The following is a 14,319-nucleotide window of genomic DNA, read 5'->3' as shown; positions in this document are numbered from 1 at the left end:
TATCTCAATTATACAATTTACAGAAATTTAAAATTATGCATAAGCATATGCAAATGCTGTGCATATCCTTATGTATTGCATTTATATACATCAATTACAGAAAAAGTATTATCTGGCTATATATATATATTTATTTTTTTTATGGTATAAAAAATACACACATACTCTGCTTTATTGCTTTATTTTGAAGTTTAGCTTAGAGTTTGAGACTAAATGAACCTGCATGTAAACGTTCATCCTGGAGCAGAGCTCATAACTATAATGAGGTGCGAGGAGAAGAAACCAATATCTAGAAACAGAGGCCGTGACTAAAGCGTCTACGGCTGCCAAAACCATCTGACACACAGGTTAACAAATACTGAAAAGTGAAATACCAGCATGCCTCTATATATATGATGCAATGCCTGGAAATCAGTGGCTATTCTCCTTCCCAACTTCACACTTCGAGATCAATTTTATTTATTTATAATATATATAAAATACATAAAATATAGAAATATTTACACACTAGTTTGCGTCATGTCCTGATTATTTTGTGTTCTCTCTCCCACTTAAAAAATAAAATAAAATGTAAAAAACCTGAGCTTCCACACTGCCAATAATAGTTTCCTATGCTAGTCAGCACACTGCACTTTACACTGTCAAATACAATAAAGCGTGTACATATTGCACATTACTTGCATCAAATCTCAGAGCACAAGCCAGACCGGCATAAGGATCCGCCACTCACCCAGTTCACAAGCTGAACCCGTCCATCCGCTGGGACAGAAGCAGCGGCCGCTCTCAGGGTCACAGGAACCCCCGCTCTGACACAGACACCTCTGAGCACAGCCCGTCCCGAAGAAACCTGGAGAACAACCTGCAAAAACAGAAATACAAAACACTAAAACCATATACACTCAAAGAAAAGCCATACAGCATACAGGAGACATCGTAACACCAGAAACACGGCTTTTCTTCTTAAGAGGCCTACTCTACTTGTCATCATCAGTGAGCATTATGGGTATTGTGTTCCTGGAAACTTTTATGAAAATAAATATGCATGAATACATATCATAAGGGCCTGTTTGTGTATGAAAGTGGATTGTGTCCAAACAACACAGAATTATTGCTCGGCTAACTAGTGGTTATTCTTTGTAAACCCTAGCCATGTTCAAAATCACATAAATCACCTTTCTTCCCCATTTTGATGCTTGGTTTGAACTTTAAAAAAATAATAATAATTTTATCCGTTTAGTCCATTCATTTACATGACAATGGCATTTTGGGGGCCTGAAAACGCAAACTTTTGAAAACAAGCTTCAAAGCACAAGGTTTTGAAAACAATACCATTATTGTCTCAGTGTAAACTACAAGTGACATTTTGAAATCAGTGACATCATGTACATGCATATTATGTGTTCATGTCATGTGTCTTTAAAGTACCCACGAAATCAAAATTAAAGTTTTTTGGGTGTTCCAAATACACAAAATAATGTTCTTTTTAGCAGCATCATATGACCCCTTTAAAGTCCCCACGAAATCAAAATTAAAGTTTATTGGGTGTTAGTATCAATATGTTAGTCTTAAAGGGATAGTTCACCCAAAAATGAAAATTTGACGTTTATCTGCTTACCCCCAGGGCATCCAAGATGTAGGTGACTTTGTTTCTTCAGTAGAACACGAACTAAGATTTTTTTAACTCAAACCGTTGCAGTCTGTCAGTCATATAATGGAAGTGGATGGGAATCACGGCTTTGAGAGTCAAAAAAACAGAAACTATCTACAATCTCAATTAGGAGTGTCAATGGTCCATTTGAGAGATAGGTGGTGGTAATGCACTTATAACTTATAAGATCTGCCGTAATGCAAGAAGAAGAAAAAGCCGCGTCACGCGCCGGCTGTCGAGAACACGCTCAGGACAGTTCGGACATTGCAGTAAATCAGAGGTAAAAAAACAATATAAAAACTGTTCAGTTTCTTGCACAGACTGATCGTTTCGTGTCTTTACATATCAATGTATCGTCACGAGCCGCAGGGTTTAATTTGGTTTTGTTTGTGTATGTTTTTTTGACTCTCAAAGCCATGATTCCCATACACTTCCATTATATGACTGACAGACTGCAACGGTTTGAGTTAAAAATCTTCGTTTGTGTTCTACTGAAGAAACAAAGTCACCTACATCTTGGATGCCCTGGGGGTAAGCAGATAAACATCAAATTTTCATTTTTGGGTGAACTATCCCTTTAAGGTTATCTATAAGCCAGTGTGCTCCAAAACAGTGACAAAATTTGGATTTAGAATATATAGGATATAAGCATTCAAAGCTTGCAGTTCGTCACATCCGCCAAAATGTATCAACAATTTCTTTGACGTCACTTCGTACTTCAGCTTCTCATCAAATCTTCTGACCAATCAAATGCTCTCTAGAATTTGAAGCACCCGACCCCTACACTATAAATAGATGCTGAAGCTGTGGCTGAGATCGGTCACTTGTTCACAGTGTAGTATTTCCAGTACAGTGAATGGCTCGTAGTGCACAATGTAGGCGATAGAGAACGATTCAGACAGTGTAAATATGCTTTCGACTGGGGCAAATGAAGTCTGGTTTCACATTATGTCACGCGAACCGCGTCGGATCTGGACTTTGGGTCCGGTCCAGAGACGCGATCGCACGGAGTGGATCATATGCGCGAGTTGCCATATATTAAACACTTTTAAAACTACACAGCCTCAGCATGATTATGATCACTATTTTGTTTTACTAAGAGTTTCATATTGAATCTAGAGGTAATCTATTAGACTGTGGCTGTCAAATGCGGTTTTACTGAGCTCAACGGCTCTGGCCCGAGCAGATATAAATAAAACGCTATTGGCTATTTTAATCTTCTGACCAATCAAATGGTCAGGCTGCTCGATAAGTCCCTGTCTTCCTGTTTCAGTTGAAATGACGTCACCATATAGAATAACACTGTGTTTCAAGGCACTTTAGGGGACCTTTAAAATACCTTATTTTATGTTTCACAAAAGAAAGGAAGTCATTCAGGGTTGAGTTATTTTTTTTTGGGTGAACTATCCCTTTGAAGTTTTTTAATACTCTAAATAAGATACTAAAACTGCCAGCAGGTGGCGGTAAATTTCGTTATGAGTCATTAATTTGATTTGTTCAAATGGCTGATTCATTCAGGAATTCAGTAAATGGCTCTCTTTATGAATGGGCCTTTAAATCATTGATTCACCCGATTTGTTCAAAACGCGAATTCGTTCAGAAACTAAACAACGCTGTGTTGCTCGGAGACGCACAACAATTCTGCTGTGGCTTTATAGGTAATACTTTTGTTGGCAAAACTGAGCAAAAACAGACAATGTTGTGTTTAAAATATAATACAATATTACACAATAACTTCTTATTTACTGAACTGTTGTATAAAATCACATTTGCATTCGGGACAAACAGCACTGTGTGATATTGCTCTCGCTGCTGGTGTAATATCGCTTATCATATGATATCAATATGAGACAAAAACTCATACAGGAGCATTTTTGCTCCAATATCTTAGTTTTTAGAATTTTAGTGCAGAACTGCATTTATGGAGTTGTTGCCCTGCATCATATTTGTCAACAGTATAACAAACACTATATGAAATGTAAGATGACGAGAAAAGATTTTTTCATAACTAATTAATGAAGTTAACGCAATATACTGACAGCCCTACAAAGTGTCATTTCTTCAGTGTTGTCACATGAAAAGATATAATAAAATATTTACAAATATGTGAGGGGTGTACTCACTTCTGTGAGATACTGTATATTAAGAGATGTAACAATATTTTCAATATTGTGATAGAAGAACTGTCTCGATATTGTTGTGGTCACATGACAATATGAAAACCATAGGTCTTCCGGGCAAAAAGTGTAGTTTTTAAAATAGAGCCCCTATTGTACTGATTCTTCTTCTTGTCCAATGGGAGCCCTATGAACGGAACATAGGAAAATTATGAAATTTGGCACACTTGTAGTGATGGCCATGAATAGTGATCTGACCAACTTAGGGGTCTCTAGGACCAACTCTATAGCAACACCACCAGTTCAAAAATTCAACATTGAAATGGTAATAACTCTTGAACCCCTAATTCTAGAAAAATGAAACATAGTACACCTGATTACTCTCCTCATGCTGATCACATTGAATATCTTAACTTATTATATTAAGTCTGCACCCATTACAGTAGTGGCCATTTTGAAAAGTACAGTTTTTCGTTTTTTCACTACTTCTTCAAATTTTGTCTAATTCTTCCAAAACTTGGCAGAGATAATCTTTGGACTGAGCTGCATAGAAATGACTGAACAGAATTTTATGACCTACAGGTCAAAAAAAAAAAGTGATGATGCTGTGAACTTAAATGAGGTCGACTTGAAATTGGTTCAAAGGCTGTATCTCGACCAAACTTTGATCAGTCAAAATGAAACTTGGTACATTTCATCAACTGCGTGATATGAGGGTCCATGCCAAAGTTGGGTACAGCGCCATTTATGAGTCGTGAGGCATGAAAAAGGGCTCTTTTTGCTTATAACTTTTGAATAGTTCAATCATAATCTTGGCATCTATGGATTCCTTGGGTCATGCCGAATCTCAATTGTCAATTTTTGTATCAGTGTCTGTGTTTTTGTATCAATTAAATATCGCATGCGATTTATCGTGCAGCCCTAATACACATTACAACTACACATAATATACAAATAAAACAAACAGTGCTTTATTTTCAGGTTCAATAGACTACTTCCACACAATTAAAGTTTACTTTTACGTCACTTCCTCTTTGTTGCTGCCGTGTGTTTTGAGTTTGAGCTCCGTCAAGTTAATTCTTTATCGTCTATTTTTTATCTTAAAATCAATTTTATACACCATAATTTTCGTTTCTATAACGTGTGAATATATCCCCTATCGTAATGGTACAACAGTAATACCCATTCTCTCAAGAAAAAAACTTGTAGTCTTGAGCGCAAATGGAGAAAAACTAACTTGGAAGTTTTTAGAATTGCGTGGAAAAACAGTATGTCCAGCTATAGACAGGCTCTAAAAGCTGCCAGGGCCGAGCATATCCACAAACTCATAGAAAATAACCAAAACAATCCAAGGTTTTTATTTAGCACAGTGGCTAGATTAACAAATAACCAGACGCCACCCGATCTAAATATTCCCTCACAGTTTAATAGTAATGAGTTTATGAATTTCTTCACTGATAAAATAGATAACATCATAAATACAATAACAAATGTAGATTCTAGAGCGTATAATACTTCAGCTTCATTCATCGCACCAAAAGATAAACTGCAGTGCTTTACAATTATAGGACAGGAAGAGCTAAATAAACTTATCACTGCATCTAAACCAACAAGATGCCTGTTAGATCCTGTACCCACTAAATTACTGAAAGAGTTGTTACCTGTAGCAGAAGAACCGCTTCTCAATATTATTAACTCGTCGTTGTCTTTAGGTCACGTCCCAAAACCATTCAAGCTGGCGGTTATTAAGCCTCTTATTAAGAAACCACAACTAGATCCTAGTGAACTGGCAAATTACAGACCTATTTCAAATCTTCCTTTTATGTCTAAAAGTTTTGAAAAAATTGTGTCTGCGCAATTGTGCTCCTTCCTGCAAAAAAGGATCTATATGAAGAATTTCAGTCAAGTTTCAGGCCCCACCACAGCACAGAAACTGCACTTGTTAAAATTACAAATGACTTGCTTTTTGCGTCAGACCAAGGCTGCATCTCATTGCTAGTTTTACTTGATCTTAGTGCTGCGTTCGACACTATAGATGATGACATACTCATAGATCGATTACAAAACTATACAGGTATTCAAGGGCAGGCTTTAAGATGGTTTAAATCCTACTTGTCCGATCGCTACCACTTTGTTCATTTAAATGGGGAGTCATCTCAATTATCACCAGTAAAATATGGAGTGCCACAAGGATCTGTCCTAGGTCCTCTGCTATTTATTACGTCTTTAATTGATTTTTCCATACATTTCTGCCATATGTACATTAATTGACAGTCACCACTGATAAGCGACTACTAAATATTGTAGAAACCTAATTTGCTGTAAAGTTGCTTTGCAACGATTTGTATCGTGAAAAGCGCTATACAAATAAACTTGAATTGAATTGAATATGTCTGTAACTTGATATGAATACATTTTACCCATGACTTGCATTCTCCTGTTACAATAATTAAGAGTTTAATTGCACACAAATTTAATAATGTAAAAGAAAAAAGGAAATTCTCATGCTCAAAATGAACCCATTGCATCAGTCAATCCACCTTCACAAGATGTGACTTTTGTAAACGTTAAAGACCACTGTCTGAGGCCAGACCTTTAGTGAGCAATCCTATCACACCACAGTCAGCTCTCTGAGTCAGGAAGAAAACCATCCATTATCGTAGCACGTCATTCTTTGCTTCACCTCAGAAAGAATCTGATGCAACTTCACCAGAGGCGTCATACCCATTCAAAGTGAGGGGGCACGTGCCCCCTCAGATTTTTGAGCCAAGTGGATTTTGAAGATTTGAGAGTGCTTGAACTAGACTGTCAGTGAAAATGTTCTTTGATAATGTAAATGTTCTTTGCTCTCTTTTTGTACAATGAAAGTGTTATGATTAGTAGCCTAACTTGCAATGTTTTTATTCACATTAACTTTCAATGTTAAATTCACATTAAATATAAACTCAGTAGTATTAAAAATATGTTATGGCATGACACCCATATCTGTTAATTAAGTAAACAGACAGGTTTTTATGCATAGTTAATAGATTACATTATTAAGTTACTTTGACCATCGCCCACTATAGATCAACATACTCTAAAGGTGAGAATCAAGATATTTCATGATAATTCAGTTAATGCGTTTGGGAATGTTTCGAATAAAAAGGAAAAAATAAATAAAACACAAGTGCTATTGTTGCTGCTGTGTGTCACATGACAAACCCACCCCCCAACTTGTGCCCCCTCAAAAATAATGAGTGCATGAACGCCCCTGAACTTCACCACTACCTCTCTCACTACAGAATCTCTCTCATTCCATAAAAACACATCAAGATTTCAGTCAAAACTGCATATGGATGCTCATTCAACGTCTAAGACAACGCAAGTATCAAACATTTAAAACGTCACTGAATAGAGGTTTTAATATAAGCTATCTTAAAAAACTGAAGATTCGCTTAGGTAGTGCTCAGCTGACTCTATCATTCTCATGCTCACAGGTTAGCTAACCATAACATGAATTCTGCTATATAAGTTAGTGTACTGCTGACACAAATATTTAGAATCAATCACAATTAATTATAAATATTTTAACCAGCTTTCAGCTAATTACAATAACTTTCAGGGAAAATTTGATTTCTCAATGCATAACCCCTACAAACGTTGTTTGTTATGAAAGAGATGTTATGATTTCTTATTTATTATTTAGAATGCTCTTTTCATTCATCATTTCCTGTTTGATAACTATAAATAATTTTTATAGTTAAAAAAAATTTATAGTTTAAAACATTTCTGCAAGTGCAATTCCTGTGTAAATGCATTTGCTGCCTCTGTGCAAAACATGTAAACCTTTTCATGGAAACCAAAACTGGTTACAAATATTTGTCATAATTTCTTCTTTTGTGTCATGATATAAAGTCATACTGGTTTGGAATTCTTGTATGAAACAGTCTCAGCTTTCAAATTTTGTAATTTAAGAAATTCAAACAATAAATACTGTTTTGTGACTCTTTAATGTGTCGTGACAGATCGTTGTAGGGCCTCAGTTCAAGTGGCATGTGACCCGATCATCTTTTCATTTATACTTAAATCATGAAATAAACACGAATGAACATCATAAGGTATTTTATTTAAACTGCAGACAGACATCAATATAAACCATTTTTCAAGTTTAAGTCCCCCCATATTAATCTACTCTCCTGTCTGGTTTGTTTGGCAGACAAAATGGCGGATTCGGCATTATGATTGGTCAGATCGCCTGTCAATCAAGCTCCCTACAAAGGGTCAATTGACAAAACTTTCATTTCTGGGTGAACTATTCCTTTAATATAGTTTGTTATTGCAAAATTTCAGTTTATTTTGCCTGTGTGCCAGCTTTTCCACTTACTACTATTAATGACAGTTTCACCCCAAAATGAGCAAATGATAAAACCATTAATTTATTAGCTAAATAATTAACATTCCTTTAGTTACTCACCAAACTCAAGGACACCACAATATGTCCTAATTATTTGATGCTTTATATTTTTCTTTGAATCTGATACACCAGTGGCAAGACCATGGTGCAAACATGCATATCAAAGTGCCTTTTTCTTTTACAGAACTCATTTCACCTCTAGTGAAAATGTGTTTGTGTTACATGAGGTAACAGCAGGGAGGACAGCTCTTACCCTAGGCTGCCAGTTTTCATACTGTTTCTGTAGATTGGCCCCTATCGTCTCCAGGGCTTTCTGTGGACTCATGGACAGAGGGTCTAGAAGATAGAGAAAGGCAGAGAAAATACAAATTATTACACTATTATTGTATTGTTATATATTATGACAGAGTAATACAAAATACACTAATACAAAAATTATTTTACAGAGAATGCCAGATGATATAAATTATCTAAACCTTTCAGAACCTTCCAGAAGTACAAAAGGCATCCTAGAATAAAACCTGGCACAAACACACACACACAAAATCAAATCCGTATGGATTTTTAAATATGTTCCTGCACTGCATACACATCATAACTACTGAAATACAAAACAGTGATGTTGATCATGTTTCCTCTAAGGCAAGGGTTCATTTAATTGGCTTATAGCTGAAATCATAAAGGAAAGCCAATGTTTATTAAATCAATCTGACTTAAACAGAAATCAATGCCGACTGCTATGTAAACATTTATTCATCACCATACTTCCAACACATTGCTTGCTTCAGATTTTTTCAGATATATGTAGAGTATTTTCTTCCTTATTACACAAAATCATGTACATGAAACAATATTTTTTCCACCTTACCATAGCACATAACTGCAACAGATTTATTCAATAAAGAATGTCTGATACATTTCAATTTCAGATCATCTCTGAACATGTAAATGAAGGAAATTACAAAACTTCTGGATGGATTGGTGGATGGATGGATGAACTCACCTATCCAGCACTCTAGTCTGGCGCAGGGTGAAGTCTTGACTACATCAGGAGGGTCCACGCCAACATTGAGACATAAAACTAGAGCCACACTCACTGTTTTCATCTAGAGGAACAAACAGGGGGAAAAGAAAGAGAATTTAAATGACTCTGAAATGTGCTGAAATGAAAAGCAATTATTCATAACAACCTTTATAAAAGCAGAAAAAGAACCACAAAAGAGCAACGGATGAACTTGGATATTGATAGGCCTCAGTACAAGCACTGTGTTTGTGTTCTTTTGCATGCAAGCAGCTCATGATCCAGGATATTCAGCATCTCAGAGAAGCTCGGTTCACATTAATGCTGTGACCTCATATATATACACACACACACACACACACACACACACACAGTCTTCTCAGTGGTGCAAGAAAGAGAAGGATTGATGGTCCATGAAAAGAAAAAGCAGAGGGTGCATAAACTCTCAATATGAAGGATGAACCCAACACCTTAACAGGGTAAAAAGTAAGAGAGATGAAATCATTTCATCATGACCATAAGAAAGGATGGGAGAGGCATATGACAGACAGCTGCTGTCAAGGTGCTGCTGATCAGCATTCTGTTGGTGATAGCACAGAGCAAGACGAGTCAGCTACAGATCAAGAGTAAATATAAACCACAGCATAAAAACTTCAGGCCAACCAAAGTGAGGAGAAATATCAGGTTTTACTGTGTCACTATATTTCTTGTCACTGTGTAATAAATTACCAAAACAAAGTACATGGCACTCTATTCACTCTGGACCTACAGTTCATTTAAATAAAAAAGTTTTATCTTTAAGGAAAATAATGCAAAAATTTTACAGTAGTTTTCTGTTATTTTAATGGTGACGTATTATGCAAAAATCACTTAGATTTATTCAATAAAGAATGTCTGATACATTTCAATTTCAGATCATCTCTGAACATGTAAATGAAGGAAATTACAAAACTTCTGGATGGATTGGTGGATGGATGGATGAACTCACCTATCCAGCACTCTAGTCTGGCGCAGGGTGAAGTCTTGACTACATCAGGAGGGTCCACGCCAACATTGAGACATAAAACTAGAGCCACACTCACTGTTTTCATCTAGAGGAACAAACAGGGGGAAAAGAAAGAGAATTTAAATGACTCTGAAATGTGCTGAAATGAAAAGCAATTATTCATAACAACCTTTATAAAAGCAGAAAAAGAACCACAAAAGAGCAACGGATGAACTTGGATATTGATAGGCCTCAGTACAAGCACTGTGTTTGTGTTCTTTTGCATGCAAGCAGCTCATGATCCAGGATATTCAGCATCTCAGAGAAGCTCGGTTCACATTAATGCTGTGACCTCTGCATCTTTTTGTGCTGTGAATTTACCATGCATTTGGGAACGCAACATGCACTAGGTTCACATTTGCATATTCATATAATTCTAACATTTTTACGAACAGAACTTTAAAGCATTTCATTAGATTTGTAATGAGCAGTGTTTGCAAGCTTTAAACATAAAAGTTTCCCTGCAGTTTTATCCAAAATAAAAACTCCAGAGTTTAAAGCTTGTGATGAAATTAAAATTAAAGTATAGTTGTATAATAAATTACCAAAACAAAGTACATGGCACTCTATTCACTCTGGACCTACAGTTCATTTAAATAAAAAAGTTTTATCTTTAAGGAAAATAATGCAAAAATTTTACAGTAGTTTTCTGTTATTTTAATGGTGACGTATTATGCAAAAATCACTTTTATAAGGTGTTTGAACACAGTTGTGTGGCCGCAGTGGTTGAAAACAACCAGCATATAATAAAATATTATTTTTAAAAAAATGTATAATAAAAATCCACCCACTAATTTTTTTATAATCCCAATAAATCATAAACAGTCTCTCTCAACACGCGATTCCAGATTTCTTCCTACCTTGATGTCATCGTAGGGAGAAATCCTGCCCATTTGTATGACGCTCCCTGCCCTATTAGCATAGACACAGCCCTGAGTGAAAAGCAGCAGTACTGTTTTCTTTCTGTAGCTGCTGGAGCTATACAATGTCAGCGCCAAAGGGGCATTACAAGTGTTGTGTTTTGGGATGCACCAACGAACATAGGAGTCTTCATAGACTCCCTCCATCTGAGCCGCTGAGGACACTGTGGTTAAATTTCATTTTCGAAGGAAATGTCCCAGAAAAAAATCACTACATTGATTTGAGGTATTTAGCTTATAAAAGGCTATAAAATAGCACGTTTCAGACACTTGATGGTGGTTTAAAATGAGTTTTGAGTTCAAATGTATATTAATTCTCAGAAATTGAGAAATATGAAATTGCTCTCCCTCTGTTGTAAACAAACAGTGGCATCAGCTTACATGTGAGTATGCGCCTGCGCAAACGTCATCATGCGACAGAGGAAGATCGCACAAAAACCTTAGGAGTCAGCTGTCTACAGCAGTCCTTAAGGTACCAGCACAATAACACTCACCAAAATATCGTCTAATTATCGTCATCGATAAAATCCCAGAAAATATCAAGATATATTATTATTATATTATTTTTTGTCAATATCGCACACCCCTAATGATAACGTAACTTATGTTGGCAAACAGAAGGTATTCATAAATATAGATGCAAAGATGTAATTATTGGGGCCAAGCACATCAGAAGCAAAGTGACAAAATAAGCAAGCATGGCAGGAGACATCAGAACAGTAGAATAAAAAGCTTATTATTTTTCAACATCTGCTTTTGTTGTCATTCACTCGGGAATATTATTGAAACTAATTTAATGACACGTATAAAATAATACTAAAACCATTGAAAACACCAATATTCTCTCCCTTTTTGGCAAACTGTCATTGAGAGTAACAAAGGACATTCAGTGTAACAGAATTTTACGTAAAAATTATAGTTTTTCTGACCTGTACCAACCCAACATGTCAACTTCTGGGTCAACCAACGATCTGAGTCTTGGTAGGACTTGATCGACAATGGCAGACTTAGTAGCAGATGTAATGGCAATTTTTTTTTGTGTTTTTTTTTTTGTTTGGTGCCACAAGTGTTGCAGAAATTACATTTACATTTAGTCACACACACACATATACACACACATACACAAAGAAAAACAAGTAGATAGAATAGAAAAAATAGAAAGCTAGTGTTTGTTTGTTTTTTGTTGTTTTATAAAAAACAAAAAAGAAGATAAATATAGATAAAGTAGAATTAAAATAGAATAGAAAGTGTTAGAGTTAGAGGGTCAAATAAAGGTGGAACAGATGTGTTTTTAGTAATTTCTTGAAGATGGTTAAGGACTCAGCTGCTCGATTTTCGATTCGAAATTACACCATATACCTGATAAATGTAAGCTGGGTAAGGGGTCTGGACTTCTCCAGTCCCATATGCAAACACTCAAACATGGAAATAACCTTCCTTTACGGATGAACGCAATGAGCTCCTTCAGTTAGGGAAAGGTCAGTGAGTCATGGGTATACAGCAGGGACTCCACTGACCTCATCCACCACAGCGCAAGCAGCGGAAACAGAAAGAGGCACATGCGTTTCAGTCTGTGTGCCACCTCATGCAAGTGAACCACTGAAAACACTAAAGGTAGAGAAGATTACTGGAAGAAAAGTAAGCTCTTCTTAAAGCGACTCCTTCTCAGAAATACAGAATGCCCTGCTTTTCTTTCTTGTGAGGAACATAAATGAAGACATTTTGATAAATGTGTTTTTGTTGTTCATACAATGGAAGTCAATGGAAAACAAATCTGTTTGGTTAACTAACATTCTTCAAAATATCTTCTTTTGTGCAAAGTGATCTCCTCTTGAAGTGACTCCTGAGATATATAGAAAGCCATCAATTTATTTCTTGTGTGGAACATAAAAACAATATATCTTAAGAAATTTGTGTTTTATTTTGAGTAACAAAAAAAGCTTCCAGACAGACCTACACTTAAAAAAAAAAAAAATCAAAAATCAAAATGTCAAAATTATAATTTGCAGATGACTTTAAATCAACAATAAGGTATAATGAACAATAAATTGAGGAATAAGAGGTGAATTAAACATTTCCTCAATCATGTGAAATATAATCACTCTCTCTTTCTCAATCACGTGAATGCTTTTTAGCTTTGTTTCTCTTCTGGTGTCAACAGGTTTTTACAGTTCATTTCACTTGTTCATTTTCCTTTTGATGTATTGAGGTCTTAGTATTAATTTATATTTCTATGCTGACACTTATTGGGCGATAATTACAACTTCATCTGGGCTTTTTCTCTCCACTCAGTCTGCTGGGTTCACTGGGTTTTTCATTCCTGATTATTACACTAAATCCTATGAAACTATTCTTAAGAAAAATCACACTGTCTGATTTTCCTCATGCTTTTAAGCATGTAGATAAGGCAATAGATCAATAAATGGATATAGTTCCCCCTCTGAGGAAACACAGAGAGATTCACCTTGCATTCAAAACTCTAGCCTGAGGACAAACTCATTTACATGCAGGCAAATTCTCTCAATTCTAGCTGAAGATCATTTTCTTGCAGTATCAATGCTGCTACTTTCATCTTCCTTAAACCCACCATGCTTCTGACTGATTCTCAGACATCAGCTTTGCTCGAATTGAGGGGGGATGCGGGGGGATGGCATCCCCCTGGTTGAAAAAAATGACAAAAAGTACTTTTCTGAATATCAGTAGGCCTACATGCGTGAGCACAAATGTGGTATTAATTTTATACAACAGTGCATAACACGGTGTTTCGTTCCTTGAATGAATCAGTTTTTGAACGAATCAAGTGAGCCAGTGATTCAACGGCCCATTCAGATGGACACTTTCCCTGCGTCCCAATGTGCATACACTATCCAGCCTGTCTGCCCTAAATAGTATTGAAAATGACTAATATCACATAGAATTTAGGATGGATATTATGCACATTGGGACGCAGGCTTGTTATGTTTCTAATTGAATCAGCCGTTTTGAACGAGTCGTTTGATTTGAACGATTCAATAAATAATTTATCAAAACAAGGGCTTGCTGCCACCTACTGGTGGTTTTATTGTCATCATTATTTATCCATGATAGGCCTAAACCAGTCAAGGTTTCAGCACAAAAGCACATTTAGTAAAATATTATTTAATTATCAATATTGACCAAAATTCCTCCATTT

General features: G+C 35.9%; 1 protein-coding gene across 1 annotated transcript in view; it reads right to left on the bottom strand.

Moving 5' to 3' along the window:
- LOC107728013 (regulatory-associated protein of mTOR-like) overlaps window positions 1-14,319 on the bottom strand; it is a 319,255-nt gene that overhangs the window by 264,372 nt on the left and 40,564 nt on the right. The window contains exons 3-4 of the mRNA XM_016538066.1: window positions 10,171-10,273; window positions 8,415-8,497 (exon numbers count right to left, since the gene is read on the bottom strand). Of these exons, the coding sequence (XP_016393552.1) occupies window positions 8,415-8,497; window positions 10,171-10,273 (186 nt within the window). The remainder of the gene's footprint in view (window positions 1-8,414; window positions 8,498-10,170; window positions 10,274-14,319) is intronic.

The sequence above is a fragment of the Sinocyclocheilus rhinocerous genome, unplaced genomic scaffold (assembly GCF_001515625.1).
Source record: "Sinocyclocheilus rhinocerous isolate Xijiao unplaced genomic scaffold, SAMN03320098_v1.1 scaffold998, whole genome shotgun sequence".
Taxonomy (NCBI): domain Eukaryota; kingdom Metazoa; phylum Chordata; class Actinopteri; order Cypriniformes; family Cyprinidae; genus Sinocyclocheilus; species Sinocyclocheilus rhinocerous.
The sequence above is the reverse complement of the archived record's forward strand: the minus strand, read 5'-3'. Positions and strand labels throughout refer to the sequence as shown.